This window comes from Cygnus olor, chromosome 21 (genome assembly GCF_009769625.2).
Source record: "Cygnus olor isolate bCygOlo1 chromosome 21, bCygOlo1.pri.v2, whole genome shotgun sequence".
NCBI classification, from domain to species: Eukaryota; Metazoa; Chordata; class Aves; order Anseriformes; family Anatidae; genus Cygnus; species Cygnus olor.
The window spans coordinates 6,453,417-6,471,692 of record NC_049189.1 but is presented as its reverse complement, the minus strand read 5'-3'; the positions used below and the strand labels follow the sequence as shown (position 1 = coordinate 6,471,692).

The 18,276-nt window shown below is 57.0% G+C and overlaps 4 protein-coding genes across 10 annotated transcripts; 1 reads left to right on the top strand and 3 right to left on the bottom strand.

The window, feature by feature from the left end:
- Window positions 1–2,079: 2,079 nt before the first annotated feature.
- Window positions 2,080–3,676, bottom strand: LOC121058445 (group IIE secretory phospholipase A2-like; the record flags this gene model as incomplete). The annotated part of the gene is made up of 3 exons (XM_040534000.1): window positions 2,080–2,409; window positions 2,943–3,055; window positions 3,459–3,676. Coding segments are annotated over 3 exons (474 nt in total), but the record flags the coding sequence as incomplete, so codon positions are not given.
- A 2,460-nt stretch (window positions 3,677–6,136) lies between these two features.
- Window positions 6,137–10,705, bottom strand: LOC121058187 (basic phospholipase A2 Cdr-13-like). 4 transcript variants are annotated; one of them, XM_040533394.1, is made up of 10 exons: window positions 10,569–10,705; window positions 10,149–10,201; window positions 9,699–9,843; window positions 9,452–9,558; window positions 7,973–9,360; window positions 7,542–7,641; window positions 7,294–7,429; window positions 6,845–6,951; window positions 6,565–6,713; window positions 6,137–6,485 (listed from the first exon to the last, which is right to left on the bottom strand). In XM_040533394.1, the coding sequence occupies exons 2-5, from the start codon at window positions 10,186–10,188 to the stop codon at window positions 9,236–9,238; spliced, it is 417 nt and encodes a 138-aa protein (XP_040389328.1). In that variant the 5' UTR covers window positions 10,189–10,201; window positions 10,569–10,705; the 3' UTR covers window positions 6,137–6,485; window positions 6,565–6,713; window positions 6,845–6,951; window positions 7,294–7,429; window positions 7,542–7,641; window positions 7,973–9,235. The 4 variants fall into 4 exon arrangements, 2 of the variants coding, with proteins under 2 accessions (XP_040389328.1, XP_040389327.1); XM_040533393.1 differs by lacking the exon at window positions 10,569–10,705 and having other exon boundaries at window positions 10,149–10,386; XR_005814105.1 differs by lacking the exons at window positions 9,452–9,558; window positions 9,699–9,843; window positions 10,149–10,201; window positions 10,569–10,705 and adding an exon at window positions 7,782–7,852 and having other exon boundaries at window positions 7,973–9,196.
- Window positions 10,706–11,546: 841 nt separating this feature from the next.
- On the bottom strand, window positions 11,547–14,883 carry LOC121058186 (phospholipase A2, membrane associated-like). The gene is made up of 4 exons (XM_040533392.1): window positions 12,972–14,883; window positions 12,306–12,450; window positions 12,022–12,128; window positions 11,547–11,816 (listed from the first exon to the last, which is right to left on the bottom strand). Exons 1-4 carry the CDS (start codon window positions 13,186–13,188, stop codon window positions 11,671–11,673), a joined length of 615 nt encoding a protein of 204 aa, XP_040389326.1. The 5' UTR covers window positions 13,189–14,883; the 3' UTR covers window positions 11,547–11,670.
- On the top strand, window positions 14,842–18,269 carry UBXN10 (UBX domain protein 10). Of its 4 annotated transcripts, none has more exons than XM_040533387.1 (2): window positions 14,842–14,925; window positions 16,080–18,269. In XM_040533387.1, the coding sequence occupies exon 2, from the start codon at window positions 16,101–16,103 to the stop codon at window positions 16,953–16,955; it is 855 nt and encodes a 284-aa protein (XP_040389321.1). In that variant the 5' UTR covers window positions 14,842–14,925; window positions 16,080–16,100; the 3' UTR covers window positions 16,956–18,269. The 4 variants fall into 4 exon arrangements, with proteins under 4 accessions (XP_040389321.1, XP_040389325.1, XP_040389324.1 ...); XM_040533391.1 differs by lacking the exon at window positions 14,842–14,925 and adding an exon at window positions 15,125–15,278 and having other exon boundaries at window positions 16,086–18,269; XM_040533390.1 differs by lacking the exon at window positions 14,842–14,925 and adding an exon at window positions 15,333–15,357 and having other exon boundaries at window positions 16,086–18,269.
- Window positions 18,270–18,276: the final 7 nt, after the last annotated feature.

The following is an 18,276-nucleotide window of genomic DNA, read 5'->3' as shown; positions in this document are numbered from 1 at the left end:
AACCAGGATACCGTCAGCCTTCTTGGCCACCTGGGCACACTGCTGGCTCGTGTTCAGCTGAGCATCGACCAACACACCCAGATCCTTTTCCTCTGAACAGCTTTCCATCCACTCTGCCCCAAGCCTGTAGCGCTGCATGGGGTTGCTGTGCCCCAAGTGCAGGACCCGGCACTTTGCCATGTTGAACCTCATCCCTTCGGTCTCTGCCCATCGACCCAACCTGCCCAGGTCCCTCTGCAGGGCCTTCCTGCCCTCTGGCACATCAACACGTCCCCCCAGCTTGGTGTCGTCTGCAAACTTACTGAGGGTGCACTCAATTCCCTCATCCAAGTCATCAATAAAGATATTAATGAGGATGGGCCCCAACACCGACCCCTGGGGAACACCACTGGTGACCAGCTGGATTTCACCCCGTTCACCACCACTCTCTGGGCCCGGCCGCCCAGCCAGTTTGTAACCCAGCAGAGTGTGCCTGTCCCAGCCATGGGCTGCCAGCTTCTCCAGGAGAATGCTGTGGGAAACTATGTCAAAAGGTTTTGCTGAAGTCTAGGCAGACTACGTCAACAGCCTTTCCCGCATCCACCAGGCGGGTCACCCGGTCACAGGAGGAGATGAGGTTGGTCAGGCAGGACTTGCCTTTCCTGAACCCGTGCTGGCTGGGCCTGATTCCCAGGTTGTCCCACACATTCTATGTGACTGCATTCAAGATGACCTGTTCCATCACCTTTCCTGGCACTGAGGTCAGGCTGACAGGCCTGTAGTTCTCTGGATCCTCCTTACAACCCTTCTTACAGATGGGCGTCACGTTAGCAAGTCTCCAGTCATCAGGGACCTCTCTGGATGACCATGACTGCTGATAGATGATGGAAAGAAGCCCAGCAATCACATCCACCAGCTCCCTCAGCACCCTCAGGTGTGCCAGCCAAGCTGGGTGAATGGGGTTGCGTGTATTGGGTGAAGTGTGGGTTAAAAGCAAAACTTCCAGCTTATTTTAATGTGTCTGCATCACTTCATTTTTTTAATAGGCAGAAAAGGTTGGGCATTTGAGTAGTCACGACCAGAACCATTTCTGCAGATGCACTCTGGCTACAAAGGCGTACGCTCACCTGTCAGCTTTCGCGGTGTTTGGAAACTTTGACAAAGGTGGGCAAATTGGGTCAGTCTTAATATGATCTTATTAAGGCGATGTCATTGTGTGTGTGTGTGACTGAACCTTGCTGGTGCCTGGAGCAGAGCCTGTTTGCACACACAAACCTTAGAGGGCAGCATTGACTTAATCAGCTCTATCCCAGCTGGTTTCTCTCTCATCTTTCCTTTCTGATAGAAATGTTTGGTTCACGTTTCTGACCAAGGAGAAGCTAAGATAGAACTCGAAGAAACCCTCTCTCTAACAGTGGAAAGTCATTGAGTGACCCTAGAAAAACAAGAAAAGCTATTAAAACAACAACCTTGTAGAAAAACTATTAAAATAATAACCGTGTAGAATCACAGAACCATCTAGGTTGGAAAAGACCTTTGAGATCATCAAGTCGAACCATCAGCCTGACCCACCAAGTCCCACCACCAAACTGCATCCCATAGTGCCCCTATAGAGCTCTGCACCCCACAGAGAGTGCAACCCCATAAAGGGGTGCCAAACTGAGCAGTCTTTGAGGCCAAAGGCAGCATGGAGGCACTTCCACCTTCCAGGTGCAATGAACAGCTGGCCCTGGTTCGTTAGGGCTAATTGCTGCTGCCATGCAGCTCCTGGGAGACCTTCCTGGTTCCAGGACCCTGTGAGGACCTACTCAAAGATGGGGGTGCAAGAAGGAGCCACCCCGAAACCCTTGTGAGGCTGAAGGAGCTGCTGGCAGTGCCCTGTGCTGCCTTAGTAAGTACTAATTGCTTAAGGAGTCAATTTGTGAGCAGGATGGGGCCGGTTTGCACCCGTGGTCTGGTCACCCTGGGGTGCTGGACCCATCGGGTCTCTGGGGAGAGCTACAGGTTTCCCACCCACTCAGGCATTGAGTCTTGAAACAAGAAAACACATTAGATGCATTTAGAAATTGTCTTTGAAGCTTATTTTTATTTGAAGAAAACTTTTTTTTTTTTTCACGATTTATTGAATTACAAGGAGTGGGTGGGCTTTCCTTGTGTGCATGTTCAGGGACTGGCCTCCAAATGACATTTTGGTGCAGTGGGGCCAGAGCTGTGCCTTACTTCATCTCACTGCAGGAGAAGAAATCTCAATTTAGAGCATTTCCATCTGATTTCAAGGCTGGCTTCTCTAGCAGCGGGGACGTGAGCCCTTGCACCGTAAGTTCGGGTAATTGTCGTAGCTTTTGTTGTAGGTCCCGAGGTTCCTCTTGAAGCACTCTGCTGCTGCCTTGTCGCACTCGCAGGCTGTTTTTTGGCAGAAATTTCCAGGTTCTGGGGGGAAAAAAAGGTGCCAGAGTTGGAGGGTATCTTTTGAATCATCCCCACTGGCATACGTAGCCAGTGACTCCGGGTAGTCAGCCCTCTTGCCACCTTCCTACCCCGGTGTACATAGCGGCTACAAACATGACCCCAGGGGCAGCTTTTAATTTCCTTTACATCTAGCTCTGTATAGATACTTGTTCTGATCACAATGAAGTTCTTCTTTTTGATTCACTCCCCCCGAAAGGACAGTGTTTGCTCTGGGTGGATGGAAGGACAATCACGAAATTGGAGTGACAGCGCCACATCCCCGTCCAAGTCAGGTCACCTCAAGTGTTCTGCGTCCAGCTTGGTCAGGTCGTTATCTGGCCTCTACAGAAGGGCAACCCCATCCTTTGGGAGGTCTGCTAGCTCTAAACTTCACCATTATTTGCATTATTCCTGGCACATTTCCCTCCTTTCCACCCCCTCCAGGTTGATCTAAAGGACGCCAAGGAAAAGAGATCCCACCGAGAGCGTGGCTTTGGCCTCGCGCTGTCTCTTACCGCAGACTATCCGGCCTCCCTGGAGATAGAACGTGTAATGGACCAGGGTGGGATGACAGCCAGGGGATGACGACTTCAACCTGCTGTAGCAGCAGTCGTGGGCATGGCAGCACCTGGTATCGCAGAAGACACCGTCAGGGCAGGGCGGGGAACAGTGGGGAGATCACTGCAGTGGCTAACACCTGCTGGTGCACACATCCTGGTGCGTTTCTGCACAGCCTTACAAAAGTAAAAGAAATCCTTCCCCATCCCATCAGCATGAGCTGCTGCTGCTGGGCAGATTTAAAGACTCATTAAGGTCACACAGATGGTTTTGGCATTGCAGTCTCAGCCCCAAGGGCGGGCCTTACCCCCTGTACACAGGGAAGAGGCAGAGAAAAGAAGCAAGTTTCTAAGATTCAGAAAGAGCCGCGTGTTCCTTCCCACACTGCCTGCTCCAGCTGCGCCCTGGTTTGAGCTTTGGGAGGAGAAGAGGGCTGGGAGCATCCTCTCCGTCTCCCCCAGCTCTTCACTCACCAGTCTGTCGCATCCAGAGGTTGTTTGGTTCCCCCCAAGCCGCAGTAGCAGCCGTAGCCGTTGTAAGCCAGCGGGTTCTTACCCGTCTTCAGCTTAATCATCCTAGCAAACTGAACCACGCCGCCGTCCACGGGGGCCAGCCCTGCGACTGGAGACCTGCTGTTAGGAGCACCGGAACGAAGCCCCCCACCCGACCCTCCACCCCAAAACTCCCCGAATTACGGTGGATTTAGGGAAGCTGTTATCACCCCGCCGCCTCCAGGGGGTACTTACGGCAGACGAGGAGCACTAAGAGCTTCATGGCTGGTGGTGAGCAGCTCCGGAGCGGGGTGAGCCTTCGGGTGCTGCACCTTAGGGTGCGCTCAGCTGCACCTCTTATAGCCGACGTGTGCCCGCTCAGGCTGGCTCCTCCTCTGTTGTCTCCACAGCGGGCAAATATTGACAGTCCTCGCCACATCGGTCCCGTTACGTGTGCAAGCTGCTCTCCACTTTGATGGGGGCCTGCTCAGATGCAAATCCCTTTCTCGGAAACGTCGGGGCGCCCTTTGATGGGAGGTTTGGGTGGACTGGGATGAGTTGGGTCAAGCCTGTGCACGGCTCCAGGTATCTCAGCGCCCTGAACAAAATGGGAAAACTCGAGGGAAAAGAGCAGCAATATTGTTCCTGGGTGGCTGTTAGTTTTTTGGATGTCTTGGTTAGAAAGCTCCATGCTGTGTCTTACTGGCTGCCATAATTACTTGCTTGGGCAGGGAGAAAACACAGCCGGTGCAAAGCATCCTCCTTCCCTGGTTTTCTGTGCAACTGGGAGCTTGCTGGTGCCCAGATGCCCCTTGCCAGATTGGCCTCCAGGGTAAGGAAAAAAAAATAAAATGCAAGCGGTATATAATGGAAGGCTGAAAAGGGGATGATGGTGTCATTGGCTTGGAGAGAATCTCTAATTAGCTAGGTGATGCCCAAAGACCATTTTAGCCATTTTTTCTGGTGCAGAGGTCGCAGATGCGTAGTGTTGCGTGCCTCGCAGAGCACTTTACCAGAAACCCCAGCACTGAGGTGGGGAGAGGAAATCCCCTGTCGCTGAAACCGAGACAGGGAAGGAGGATGTGGCTGCGTGGAAATCAGAGGGATGGTGAGAAAAAGGAACAGGGCTCAGGGCCTCGGCAAGTCTCTTCCCCACGGCTTTTGCTGAATTTCCACGCACGTTTACACAAAGTTGCCTTTTTTCACACCGTGCACCAATTCCAGCGCTGCCTCCAGTGCTTTTGCAGCCCAATTTATTGCACCTGAGGTAACAGAGCAGCCCCTGGAGCTCGAAATGAGCTGATTTGTACAGCCAGATGTCTGAGCAGAAAAATACATAGAAAGTTAAAATTAATCCAGAATTTAAATAGAGAGAGAGTGTGTTTCGGCTCATCCTGGTGTGCAATCTGTCTGCTCGAGCACCCCTGTCCCATCTCGGCAAGGATTTGATCCTTGATTTACGCCCTGCAAACAGCAGCTGCTCGGCACAGGGCTGCGCTCTCCTTCCTGGTGGGTGCTCGTCCACCCCCCAGGCTAAACACCGGGCGTCTGGTTCACAGCTGGAGGGAAACCTCTCTGGTTTAAGGGACACTTCCTTATTCGAGGGGTGCTTCCCGATTTAAGGGATACTTCCTAGTACAATTGAGTTCAGCTCTGGGGTGAGCCGGGGTGGGAATTGCAGCTGCTAATGCCCAGGGCACAGCAGAGCATCCTCCAGCCCCAGAGAAACCCCCTTTTGTCCCCGTTTTTGGGGTTGTGTTTCATTGCAGAGCCCCGTGGCAGTTTGTAGTGTTCTCCAAGTCCCCGGAGGAGGTGAGACCAGCTGAATTTGTCTGCAGGGCAGAAAACCTGCATCACTGGGATGCTTGAGGCAAGAGGAAGCAGCCACAGCCTAAACTGCCTTTTCCTAGGGGACGTGCTGGGGGTTGTTGCAAAATAAGGCCAAAACATTCTTTTCTGGTGAGAAAGATGTTTTGCTCTGTTCTGAGGGTTAGGCAAGCGTGAGCTCCCTGGCCGTCCCAGTGCAGCAAAGCTCATCGGCACCCAGCCCTCCTGCAGCATTGCGTCTGTCCCCGGACTTTCACAGCAGCTTCCATTCCTTCTGCCCTGAGGCAACTGCAAATTTTGGGAGCCTGAAGGCTGGGGCTGAAGCCGTGGGCATGAATGAACAGCGGGGAACACAGACTGGCTGCTCCCTCTCCTGCAGAAAGGGGGTGACAGCAGTGGGCGACGTGGCATTATAGCCATCTCCCTGGCTGGCCGTGTGAAACGCACTGCGATTATTTCCCCGTGCCTCGGCCTTACGGTTGCTGTTGCAGTAGCCTTTACCTGGCAGAAATTGGCACGTGCTTTATTTCAGCGGTGCCTAAAGCCTCGTGCCGTGCCTCGTCTGGCGAGACCAGGCACTAGCCAGGCAAAGGCGAGCTCTGAGCCATTTGGAAACGTTGCTGGAGGACACAAGAACCTCCTGCTGTCAGTGTTAAATCAGGGGCTCCAGGTACTGGGGGTGATGTTTGAAACAGGCTCTGGACTCTGCTGCTCAGCTCCAGTTTTAGGGTTTGGGTATTTCAACGGGAAGCCCTGCGCACAGGTGAGCTTCTCCCCGCTGCCAGGGGTTGTCACTGGGTACGGCGGAGTCGCAGCACACAGAGGACCAAAGCTTTTTGCTCTCCGGCTTTATTTTGGAATATTTATTTTGGAATATTTGGAATATTCCAAATGTTTTATATATTTTATTTGGAATATTTATTTCAGTTTTATTCTGCAGTGAAGCAAACAGCTGGGGGAGCCACGACGTTTCCGTGCAGCAACTTGCGCGTGGGGAGCTGGAGCCAAAGAGGACAAATTGCCAACTTGTGCTGGCTTCCATCACCTCGCCCTTCACTGCGACAAGGCGCAGGTGTCCCACTCCTCCCTTGTTTTTCTCAGCAGAAATATCGCATCTGTGCAGCTCTCCCTCCTCGGATACAGTGTCTAATGACGCAGCTTCACACGAGGGCGGCTTTCCTCCTGCCGAAGCCAAAACAAAGCCCCGAGGAAGAGGTTTGGGAAAGGCTCCTGGCGCTGCGCTGAGCCCCGCTCTGCTTACCAGCACGGAGGTGGGTTCCTGAAGGGCCCCTCTCCGTCAGCAACGCCTGCCTCGGCCCTGGCACTTGAGCAGCGCCCGGCTGCGTGCCCAGCAGAGCCGAGTCGCCCGCTCGCATTTGCAGGCTCCTCGCTGGCACCGGGTCCCCGACCCTGCGGGGAGCAAGAGGAAGCAGAGCACAGGGATGGTGTTTCGGGGATGGCTCCAGGGAGCTGCTAAGGTGGCAGCGGGGACCCCATGGAGGTGTGTGCAAGGATCCCAAAGCTCAGCTCCGGGGACTTACTGCAGGCAGGGCCCCCTGCCCGGGAGGCGGCAAGGCGCTGGCTCTGTCCCACGCGGCAGCGGCGCGCAGCCAGCCGGGCGTAGCAGCAGGCACGGAGCCGGCAGCACCTGCAGCGAGAAGGAGAGCCTGGCCCCAGGCGAAACGCAGCCGGGGCTGCTCTCTAACCCGTCCACAACAGGGCTTTGCATCCCCTCCTGCACCAAAGCACCCAGGAGCCACTCTGGGATGCTCTCCAGCCCCGTCCCGCTTTTGCCCCCGTCCTACACCGAGGCTCTTCTCAGCTTCCCTGTGCCACCCGGCTCCGAGAGCCTTTGTGCATCCCGGCTTCGGGACCGTTCCTGGCCCTCTGCTGCCATCCCAGCAGTTTCAACCACTTGTCTCTGCCTCTCCAGGGCTGAAAGAAAAGGTGAGCACTGCCTCGTTTCCCCCAAAACCTGTTGTTGCTGTACCGGTGCATTGAAGCCTTCGCTGCGTGCCCGCGGCCCCATCCCGAGTCGCAGATGTGCACAGTCAGGTTTGCCACCGTGCTTCCCTCCAGCCCCGGGGCAAATGCAGGCGGGACCTTTCCGTGAGCAGCAAGCATGCCTGGAGTGACCAGAAAATGGGATCTTATGAGTTACGTACAGAAATATGCCTTGGGCAGCTGGAGCAGGGGAAGTTTTGCTGGGATCTCCCTTTCCAACCTGGCTGCACTCACCACAAGCAAGCAGCAGGGCCAGGACCACCAGCAGGATCTTCATCGTCCTCTTACCCGGACCAGGGAGGAGAAACCACACCGCTTTGCAAACCTCCTTCTTCTGAAATGAGGCCAAATTATCTCAAAATTTGGAGGCAGAAAGGCAGGGGTGCTTCCTTACACCAACGGTGCTGCCCCTTGGCTGAAAGCAAACCCATCCCGGTGCTGCCCCGCCGCCCAGACCTCTCCCCGCTCCCGTACCACTGCTCCTGGCACCCGGGCAGGACTGGGCAGCCACGGACCGTGCCTGCAGCCCCCTGCTGAGCTTTTCCCTTTAAAGAAAAGAGCGAGACGCGGCGTGCTGCTGCCTCCTTCCAGCACCCCTACCCTATTTTTGTTCCTGTGACAGCCCCACGGGCGCCGGCGGTGGGCTGAGGCTGGGGGCTGCTCACCGGGGGACGGCGACGGCTCCGGATCCCCGCTGGCTGCCGAGTGCTGCCCTCCGGCTCGCGGCTGGAAGCGCCGAAATGCCTCCTCCGTCCCCGCACGCCGTCCTGCTACGCCCCTTGGCTCGCCGGCCAAACCCACCCTCTCCCCGCAGCCCGGCCTTACGCAGCCCAGAGCCCCCCAAACACCCTCCCGGTGCCACCCCGGGGCTCTCGGCAGCCTCCTGGTGCGCTCCTGGTGCTGTCTGCAACTTGTCAGTGCTTTCCAGAACACCCCAGTGCCCTCCCGCTGTCCCCCAGTACCATCCAGAGCTTTCCAGTATGCTCTCAGTGACCCCCCAGTGCTTGCTAGGGACTGCCAGGCACCCTCCTTCTGCTGAGAGCGGTTCGATAACCTCTCGGGGCTCCCCAGTCCTATCCAGAGCCCCCAAGGACATTCTCAGTGTCCCCAGTGCTCTTTAAACCTCCCATTGCCTTCCTGCTGCCCCCCAGTGCTGTCAAGAGGCTCCCAGTACTCCCCCCAGTTCTATATGGGAGGGCACGGGAGTGCTCCAGACATCGTGGGGGGTGTACAGGAATGTTATTGCAGGTGCTATAAAGCGCTGGGAGCGTACTGGGGGGTACTGGGTAGTACTCAGGTCCACGTGGAATGTACTGGGAGGCTTTAGACAGTGCTGGGAGGCATCAGGAGGGGATTGATGGGCACTGGGGGGCACTGGGAGCACGCTGCCAGGTTATAGATGGCAACGGTAAGGTTATTGAGGGGCTCCAGGCAGCACCTGGGGATACTGGGAGTGTACTGGGGGGTCTCCAGCCAGCACTGGGGGGCACTGTGATGTTCCCGAGGGGCTCTAAGCGGTACTGGGGTAGGCTGGGAGGCACTGAGGGGGCACTGGTGAGCCATAGACAGCGATGAAGTGCGCTGAGGTGTTACTGGGAGCACTGGGAGCGTGCTGTAAGGGACCCAGCGGTGCGCAGGGCACCGAGCACCCTCCCAGCACCCAGTGAGTGTCCGCAGAGCCTTCGACGTGCTCAGGGAGGGCGACGCTGGCAATTTACAGGGCTTGTGCCCTGCCCAGCAGCAGCTCGCCGAGGACGGGGATGATTTAAGCCCATGATTTATTTTCACACCGATTAAACTCAACGGCGACGTGGCGTGCGCGGGTCGGACCGCCGATCAGCCCGGGCGTGCGGCTCCAGGTGCAAAACCCCGTTGGGAGCAGAGGGCAAACCCGAAGCCTCTCCTCTTTGTGCTGTCCCCCGACCCCGTCACCTGCACCTGTACCGGGGGTACAGGCGGTAGCGCCGGCTGTAGCTCTTCAGGCTCCTCTTCAGGCACAGCCCCAGGCTGCGGTCACACTCGCAGGAGAGCTTGGCGCACCAGGAGCCCTGACCTGCGGGGGGTCAGTGAGCCCGGGGCCAGCTCCGGTTCTTATTTTATTTTATTTGAGGGGGGAAAAACCCGTTTTCAATGCCCCCACTTACTGCAGGTGGGGCTGCTGCCGTGCCAGCCGTAGTGGTAGCGCTGCTCCTTGGCGTTGCATTGGTGGCGCAGGAGGCCGTCGTAGCAGGTGTCGTGCAGCTGGCAGCACCTGCGCAGGATTTCGAGGCTTTTGGTGTTGTTTTTTTTTTTTTTTTTTTCTTCCCTGCTTCCCCTATTCCCCAGATTTGCAGCCAAAGGTGCCCGCAGGATGGTAAAGTTTGGGCAGAGTGATTTTAAGTGGGTGCTCACCTGTCCGTGGCGTCCTTGGGCCGTCCGTGGCCACCCAAGCCACAGTAGCAGCCGTAGGAGGAGTAATACAGGAAGGCGTTTCTCCCGGTCACCTTTGTGATCATCTTCTGCAGATCCCAGAGGTTCCCACCAGCCAGGGATGAGCCTGGGGGAAAATCAGCGGGGCTGACACAAGCCCTGTCCCCCCCCCCCCGTTAAAGCAGCAGCAGCGAGGACGCCGCCTCCTTGCCATCCTCCTGGTACCCGTGCGTGGGGTCTTCTGCTGCGACCTTACCTCCTGCGACAGGGGGGACTTGTCCCCAGGGCGGAAGAGTCATTTTTTAGGGGGTCATTATGAGTTTCAGAGAGGTGGTGACGGGGGGAAAAGGGAAAGGTGGAAAACCCAGCAGGTCTGGCCCTCATCGCGGCATCACACACGGCCGGGGCCACCCTGAGAGCCAGGACACCTACCCCAGGCAGACAGCACGGCCAGCACAAGGAGGGAGTTCATCTTTTCGATGAGCCTGGAAGAAGAAACCAAGCCCACATCATTTCCCCACTGCATCAGCAAGGTTCTTGCGGCGGGCGACCTCTCCTCTCTGCTCCCTCGCCCAGAGGCAGCGGCGGTGCCTGGCTGGGGACGGAGCAGGGAGGCTGTGCCCGGTGCTGCCCGGACTTCGGCGGTGGAGAGAGGGGAAAAAAAAAAAGCAAAATGAAGAGAAAACAGGAAAAGTTGGAGCCCTTGAGCGATGCAGTCCCGGCCTGGCGTCTAAAACAGCCTCTCCTCTGCTGCTCAGCCCTGCTTTCCCTGCCTGCGCCTCCATCCCTGCTCGCAGCGCAGCTTTTGGTTAAGGTAGGAAAGGGGGGAAGCGTTCCTCCATCCCCGCTTACCTCAGGGAAGCCTCTGCCGCTCACAGGATGCGTGGTTGGCATGGATCCCTTTATATAGGGCTTGCTCCCACCTCCGCTGACCTGCCGCCGGACGGTCAGCTCGCCCCAGTTTTGCTGGTGGGACTTTTCAGGAAAGGAGAAGGCGCCGTCCTTCCCCTTTACAGGAATGCAAGAAACCCCCCCACGGCCCCCTGGTCTGTACCGGCAGCGATGCTGGGGAAGCAGCAGCATTTCCTTGCACAGGGCCAGCAGGGGGAAGGCAATCCTTAAAGGCTGGCAAAAAACGGCTCGCCTTTGGAAAGTACGGCGTGGTGACAGCAGTTGAAAGGGAGAATCCCTTGGTCAACAAAAACGTCAAATTTTCTTAGCGAGTAAACATCAGAGGAGGGTTCTCAAACCGTCTCCCACATTTTCCCACTTCCTTTGCTCCTCTAAAAGCACCTTTCTGCCACACCTTGCCTGCCCTTCAATGCACCGCTGTGTTTTGGCTCTGGGAGTGAGTTCGGGGAGCAGGAAGGAAGATGCTGGGAGAAGCCTTTTTGGCTGAACCAGGCTCACCACAAGGAAATCATTTCATTGGCAAACCCCAGGGAGTTTTGCTTAGTGGCATGCATTTGTCCCCATTTCTGAACGCAAAGCGCTGGGATTCGAGCAGCCCTGCGGTGGGATAGACCCAGCTGAGAGGGGAGTAGCTGAATTTTGCAGTCTGCACCACATCTCCGGCTTTTTGGGGCTGCTTTTGGTACCACGGAGCATCGGGCAGCTGGTGTGACAGGGTCAGGAGGTGCAAAAGCTCTCACCAAATGCCACAGCCCGGGTGCCACTGCTGCTGCTCCGTGGTATGACAGAAACACACCACAGAGCACTTCTCGTATCTTTTATTCAGATTTTTATTTTATTTTATTTTTTTCTGGGAAATTAGATCAGAGGAGGAAGAGACTGAAAACAAACGGCGATGTGTTTTTTGGGGAGCTGGGGGACCTCCAGCCCCAGCCCTCACCCTGCACAGCCTTGCAGAGAGGAGGGCTCCAGCTCTGCTCAGTGCCTGGTAATGAGGAAAACTGCTCAAAACCCACAAACACGCTGCTCCCCCCGCCCCCCCTCAGCACTGGAGTTTGCTCCCTCGGCATCTCAGCTTGAAGTAGAAGCGGTAGGACGGATTGTAGGATGGCAGAGTGCCAGCGAAGCACGACGCCACCGCCTTGTCGCACAGGCAGGTCTCTCTCTTGCACCAGCTCTGCTCGTTACCTGCGGGGGACAAACGCCGTGTTCAGCGGTGGCTTTTCCATCCCCCAAAGCTGGCGTCGGCCGTGGGAGATGCTGCGGTGGCAGGGCGGGGTCTGCAGGCAGCCCCGACACCCTGCAGGGCATCATCCCTGCCCGCTGAACCCTGCTGGCCACTGCCACGCTGGGGAATGCTCTCCCCTGCTGCAAAACGCCCGCTGATACTCACCGCAGGCAATGTCCCCATCGGTGACATCAAACTGGTAGGGGGTTATCAGGGGGCTGCACTTGCTCTCTCGCAGCCGCCTGTAGCAGCAGTCGTGGGCACGGCAGCAGCTGCGGGAGACACCGTGTCAGTGTCAGGGCCCTGCCCGGGCTTCGGAGGCAAGGGAAGGAGCAGACGGCCGGGCAGCAGCAAGAAGTGGCTGCAGAACGGTGCCAAAACCCCTCTCGGAGCTGCCAGCGAGGAGCTTTTGCAGGGCTGCCCCGCAGCGACAGTTTTCAGGGACTCACCTGTCGGTGGCGTCCACCGGGGTGCCTCTGCCCCCGATGCCGCAGAAGCAGCCGTACCAGCTGTAGGAGAGCAGGGCGCTCTTCCCCGTGACTGCCTTGATCATGCGCTCCAGCTCCAGAACGCTGCCACGGGCTGGCAGCAGCCCTGTGGAGGGACAGAGGGTGAGGGGGACAGAGGGACAGGGGAACAGGGGGACAGAGGGACAGAGGGACACGCTCACACCGGCACAGCGTTCCCCGTGCAGCACCCGCACCGTGTTGCACATCAAGCAGAGCAGTAAGTCTCACGTTGCTGCTCCCGTGCACGTTAACTCTTCTCGGGGTGCCAGCATGAGACACTGAGAATCCCCCAAACTACCTCTGGATTTTGTTTGCTTTTCGCAATGACCGAATTTGGCCTCGCAGGAGGTAACAGCAGTCTCTTCACAAGCCCTGTCTCACTCGCAGCCCTTGGTCATCAGTGCCACATCGCCAGCATCAGCCTGGGGTTTGGCAGGTGATAATGGGCCCCAGCGCCTCTTAAAATAAATATCAACGTGAGCAGCCCTACGCCAGGCATTGTGGAGAAACTGCAACGTTCAGCCAACACCTGCATGCCCAAAACCTGTGGGTTTGGGTGATATTTATACCAGGCGGATGAGATCCCAACCTCACCACCCAACTCACCGCAAGCCAGCAGCAGGGTGAGCAGCAGATTCCTCATCTTGGCGGAGAATGGAGCCGAGGCAGCGGGCGGCGAGCAGCTCCCTGGGGCTGTTGAAGAAAGAAGGCAATAAAATCCCACCCTCCTTACCCTGCCCAGACCCTGCGGAGCTGAGGCTTCGCGGGTTTGCTTTATATAGATGGAGAGGGGAGAGGTCCACCCCCTCCTCGGTCCATGCATCGCGCAGCGGCTCCTTGTCCGCCCCCCTTACACAAAACCCAGACAGCCACGGTGCTCCCACTGAAATGATGCTCCTGCTCTCCAGACGGGCACGAAGATCACCACCATGGGGTTAGGTGGCTGGAGAGACGGGACACAAGCGTTTTATGCCCAGAAGGTGAATATCTGGCAGGGCAGAGGTTGTCGCCTCCTCCTTCCAGCTGCAGATAGCCGTGGTGCCATTTCCAGGTGGTGCTTGGCCAGGGGACGGCGAGCACCAGGGCCCACTGTGCAGATTTATGGTTTTGCTGTCCTGACATGAGGGCACAAGAGAGCCCCGGGCTTCCCATGCATGGACAAGGGGTCTGTGAAATGAGATCATGAGCCAAGCAGGCTGGAAGCGCCATGAAAACCCCATCTGAGATGCCTTTTGAGCACAGGTCATTGAATCACCGTGCCTGAGACATGATGCAAAGGGAGGCAGAGCGCCGGAGGAGATAACGAACAAAGGCGGCTATCACTTCTGAGAAGCCATGGGGCCAAGAGCAAACAGACATACAAGCGGGCGCTATCGGAATGTGTATGCACAGCTCCACCCTTGGTAATTAACCGTGCTTCTAAGGAAATTTGGGCATTAAAAAAATGGGTCACATGTTTTGTATTCACAGGATCACAGAACGGGGGAGGCTGGAGGCACCCTTGGGCCCATCTGGTCCAAGTCCTGCTCAGGCACCATCACCCGCACAGCACCACAAGGGCTTCCTGAGGGTCTCAGGGACCCTGCCGCGTGCCACCGTGTGCCTGCTGCCTCTCGTCCCGTCCCTGGGCACCCCAGAAAGGAGCCTGGCTCTGTGCTTCGGTTCCCTGGTGTCTGTGCACACCGCGGAGCCCCTGAGCCTCCTGCCCTGCAGGCTGAGCAGCCCCAGCTCTCCCAGCCTCTCCCCACAGTGCCGCCATCCCCTTGGTGGCCCTCGGCTGGGCTCGGCGTGGCCATGGCTGGGGAGGCCCCACCAGCACCAGGCAGAGGGGCAGGATCAGCTCCTTGATGTGCTGGCAACGCTCAGGACACCGGGACACGGGGACACGGGGACACAGGGACACCAGGACACCTGGTTAATGAAGCACGTCCAGACCTGCACTATCACTTTTGGCCACTTTGTGCCCATTTCTGTCCCACATGGCCCCGTGTGACATGCCCCACAGCAATGTCGTTATTATCCCCTCATTTATTGCCCATTTCTTGCTTTCCTGGAAGGAGACCTGCCCGCCGCCATTCGCAGCCTGGCTCTGCCGGCTCTGAGCCAAAAAGCCCCCAATGTGTTGCTTTAGCTCTGTTAAGGTGTGTGTTTGTTTTTTTGTTTGTTTGTTTGCTTTTGTTTTGTTTTGTTTTAAGGGGTGCTCGTGGAACTGGTGGGTTTGGTGTTTATTCGCCTGGTTTTACTCAGGTGAGGCCGTTGGATTGCTCTGCTGCGAGGCTACTGCCATGAAAGGGGGGGGTTAAAACCCGATCCCGAGCAACAACAGGGAGGGTTCAGCGCCGCGTTCTCAGCCGCGGGCCGCTTTTTGGGTTCAAACAGCGCGGTTTTGGGAACCGAGCCGGGTCGGCGCAGCCCCTGCCACAACATGGCGCCCGGAGGACCGCGGCCTGCGGCGCTCTGCCCAGCGCAGCCGCTCCTCTCTGTGGTAGCGGGGCGGGGCCGGGAGCGCGGCCGGAAGTGGGGCGGTCGCCTTGGCAACGCGGCCGTGCTGGGCGGCAGGTGAGGGGCGGGCGGGCCGGGGGCCGCTGGGGCTTTTTGGGGCCCTTTTGGGTCCTCCTGGGGGTCTTTTGGGGCTTTGGGGCCGCTTTTAGGGCCCTTTGGGACCTCCTGGGGGCCTTTGGGGCCCTTTTGGGGGCTTCTTGGGGTCCTTTTGGGGCCTTTTTGGGCCTTTTTGGGGCCGGGCTACACTGGTGGGGCTGGGGCTTGGCCCCCCGCAGGGCCCGCTGCTCGCTCCCCGTGCTGGGGGACTGCAGTGCTTCGCCCCCTCCTCCCCCCGGCCATGGGCACTGTGGTTCCCCTTCCCAGCCTCTCGCAGCAGCACCCAAAGGTGACGCGTGCCGTGTTGACACCAGGGTGAGCCTCTGACACGTGCAGCGCCGAAGGGGTTAAAGAGCCTCCCTCAGGAGAATCCCACCGTGGTGGCTTCGGGCAGGTTGGTTGGGTTGGGAGGTTTATTCTTTAGGCTGCCAGTACAACGGGGGATGTGTGGTAAGCTCTGCGGAGCGCTCAGGCATTCCTCTTCGCTGCCTCGGGGCTTTTTTGTCAGCACTCAGTAAACCAAACGCCCCTGTCGCGGGTGCGAGGAGGCTGCGGTCAGTTGCCTGGGTGCGCGTCCGTGCTGCTCTGCAGGAGCCCTGGCTGGGAAGGGCGCTGAACGGCCAAACAAACCAGCCACAGCTGCAGTGTTCCCACCGTGCTTGTTCCCTCCCTTCTGCTTGTCATCAGATCATCAGGGATTTTTTTTAAAATGCACAAAGCAGTCGGTCGTAACCAGAAAGTCCGCAGCGGGAACTTAATTTGTCGTCACAGGAGCAGCAAAAAGGCCAGGTGCATGCTTAGCTCATTCGTCTCCCATTTGCACGTAGTTTCTAGCTTTGACAGCGAATGGCTCTGTTCTTCCCATCACAAACTTCCTTTGTGAGGGGAAGGGCGCAGCTTTCCGATGCTCTTGGTCGACTTGAAGCGATTTGTGACCAAGCAGCACCTGTACACACGTACTGCTGATACACGCTGCCGTTATCGCACCGTAGGACTCGGACAACGTGCCGGATTTTTGCTGTTGTTAGATGACACCCGGCATAAAAGCTGCAGGGAGGTTAAACTCTGTAGAAGCTTTCAGGACGGTTCCTGTAACTTTTCTTTCTGCTGCCCTCTCTGCAGGTGTCCTGGGAAGCAATGGCCACAGCAGCTCTTCTGAACTCAGCACCAGCTCACTGCTACGTCCCTCCGAGCACCGCAGCCCCTTTCTTTCAGACAAACGCTGCCGCCATGCACGTGACCCGGCCAAAATCTGCCAAGGGACGCACGAGGTCGGCCTTCGGTTACTCCGGGAGCGTGAACGCCTACCCCTGCGGAGTGCCATCGTCACCAGCAGCTCCCCACGAGTTCGGGAGCAGCCCGAGAGCCTCGTCCACAAAACCGGCGTTCCCACCTGGCCACGTGTCGCCGGAGGAGATCCCGGAGCTCCTGCAGCAAGTGCCCCTGAGGAGCTCCTCCTCGCTCAACAAGTACAGGGTGCTCCCCTCCATCGGCCGGAAGGGCGCGGCGGCAGAGCCGAGCGACCAGCACGAGGTGAGCTGGGGGCAGGAGGGTGCTGAGGAAACCCCAGCTCCTTCTGGGGAACGAGGATCTGCCAGCGGGCTGTCAGAAACCCACGTCCCTGGTGGAGAGAGCTCGTGTGCTCAGCGTCCCCCCGAGAAGCTGGGAGGGAAAACGAGACGGGGGAGCCCTTCGTTGTCAACCCTAAGTTTGGAAGAACCGCTGCAAAAAGAGCCACAGCTGCTGCTCGCTGTTCGGTCTCCCTCCGGTCAAAGATTTGAACATCGCTTCAAGCCCACAGACAGCCTCCGGACGGTCCTGAGCGTGGCGGAGCAGAAAACGGCGGCCAAATACGAGCACTGCAGCGTCGAAACCGTGGAGGTGCCCCGACGGAGCTTCCCCGACCTCACCCGCTCCCTGCAGGAGTGCGGGATCCCCCCCAGGTCCGTGCTGTGCATCCGCCGGGCCGAGCAGCACGAGGCGGACCCGTAGGCGCTCAGCGGGGCGCGATGCCTCGCTTCTCAACCACCGCAGCGTCGTTTGGAGCTTGCTGACTTCCAAAAATTTCCCTCGAAGCTGACTCGCGTGCATAAAAGGCGCGTGTTGAAGTCCCACCTCACGTGTAGGTACCTGCTGCGTATTAACGGATCTTTTTTCCATGCGTGTGATTACAGGTTCCTTCCCGAGTGCCGCCAACGTTTGGCCTTTTTGGTTTTTCAAATCGCTGATTTTCGTCTCTGGAGTTTGTTCTCTTCTCGGAGCAGGAGGCCTCTTCCGTGTCCTTTTTGTTTGTTTCAGGAAGGTGCCACTTCCCAGAGGGGATTACGTATTTGGGAAGACAGAAGCAGAACTGTTTCACCCTGTGGTCGTCTTCAGTAGCTTCAGGAGGCTGTCGTCAGCCTCAGACATCTCAAGAGAGGCTGTAGCTGAGGTCAAAGCCGAAAACCGCCTGAAAATAGCAGCAAGGACGCGTTGGAGCTAGCAGGTGATTGCCAAATATTAAAACGTTCCCGTGAGGGCTCAGCTACTGATGGAAAACCTCTGCGGCTTTTAAGTGTGGCTACATCACCCTTTTAGGAACCATCGGCTGCTTTTTGGTTGTATTGCTGAGCAGCAGGGTCTCCTCCTTAGTTTTTCTTCTCTGATTCAACTCCTGTGACCCATAGCTAAGAGTAGATGGGTTGTCAGGACGGGATGATGCAAAATACTCCGTTTACGCTGAAATGAGTTGGTCTTCAAGTCTAGCAAGTGCTGCTCTGGGAGTTTTTTCTCGTTAAATGTAGTACTTGGAGTTGACCGAGGACTTGGCTCACCCAGCAGCCCGGATTTTTACCAAACTGCTGTGGCTCTCGCAGAGGGGGTTCGTTAAAGAAGGCTGATGGGGTAACTCGGCAGGTTTGGGGGTAAATGCAACGTATGTGTGCTGAAAAAAATACGGGTTTCCGTTGGAAATTGTAATGGTTAAGGAGTCATTTAAAAAAAAATGGACAGCTAGCCACAGGGTTTGAATAGTGTGAGGTCAAACCAAGGTTTTTTACGTCAGTGTATTTCCATCAGTACAATCACCAGTCTTGCCGTCAGGAAAAGGGCCCTTTGGCAGGAAAGGTGAGCAGCCGCTACGTTATCACACTTAACCCAGCTGTAAAACTGTGGGGTTCGTGGCACCGCTGGTGACGGCCGCAGGAAGAACAGCAAACCAGCATCAGCACGCAGGGACTGGCACCTGACTTTATGTACGTTATATCGCTTCTGGGTTCAGGATGTTTTCATGTTGCGTGAGAGTAAAATTAATAAAAACCTTTTTGGCTAAAGT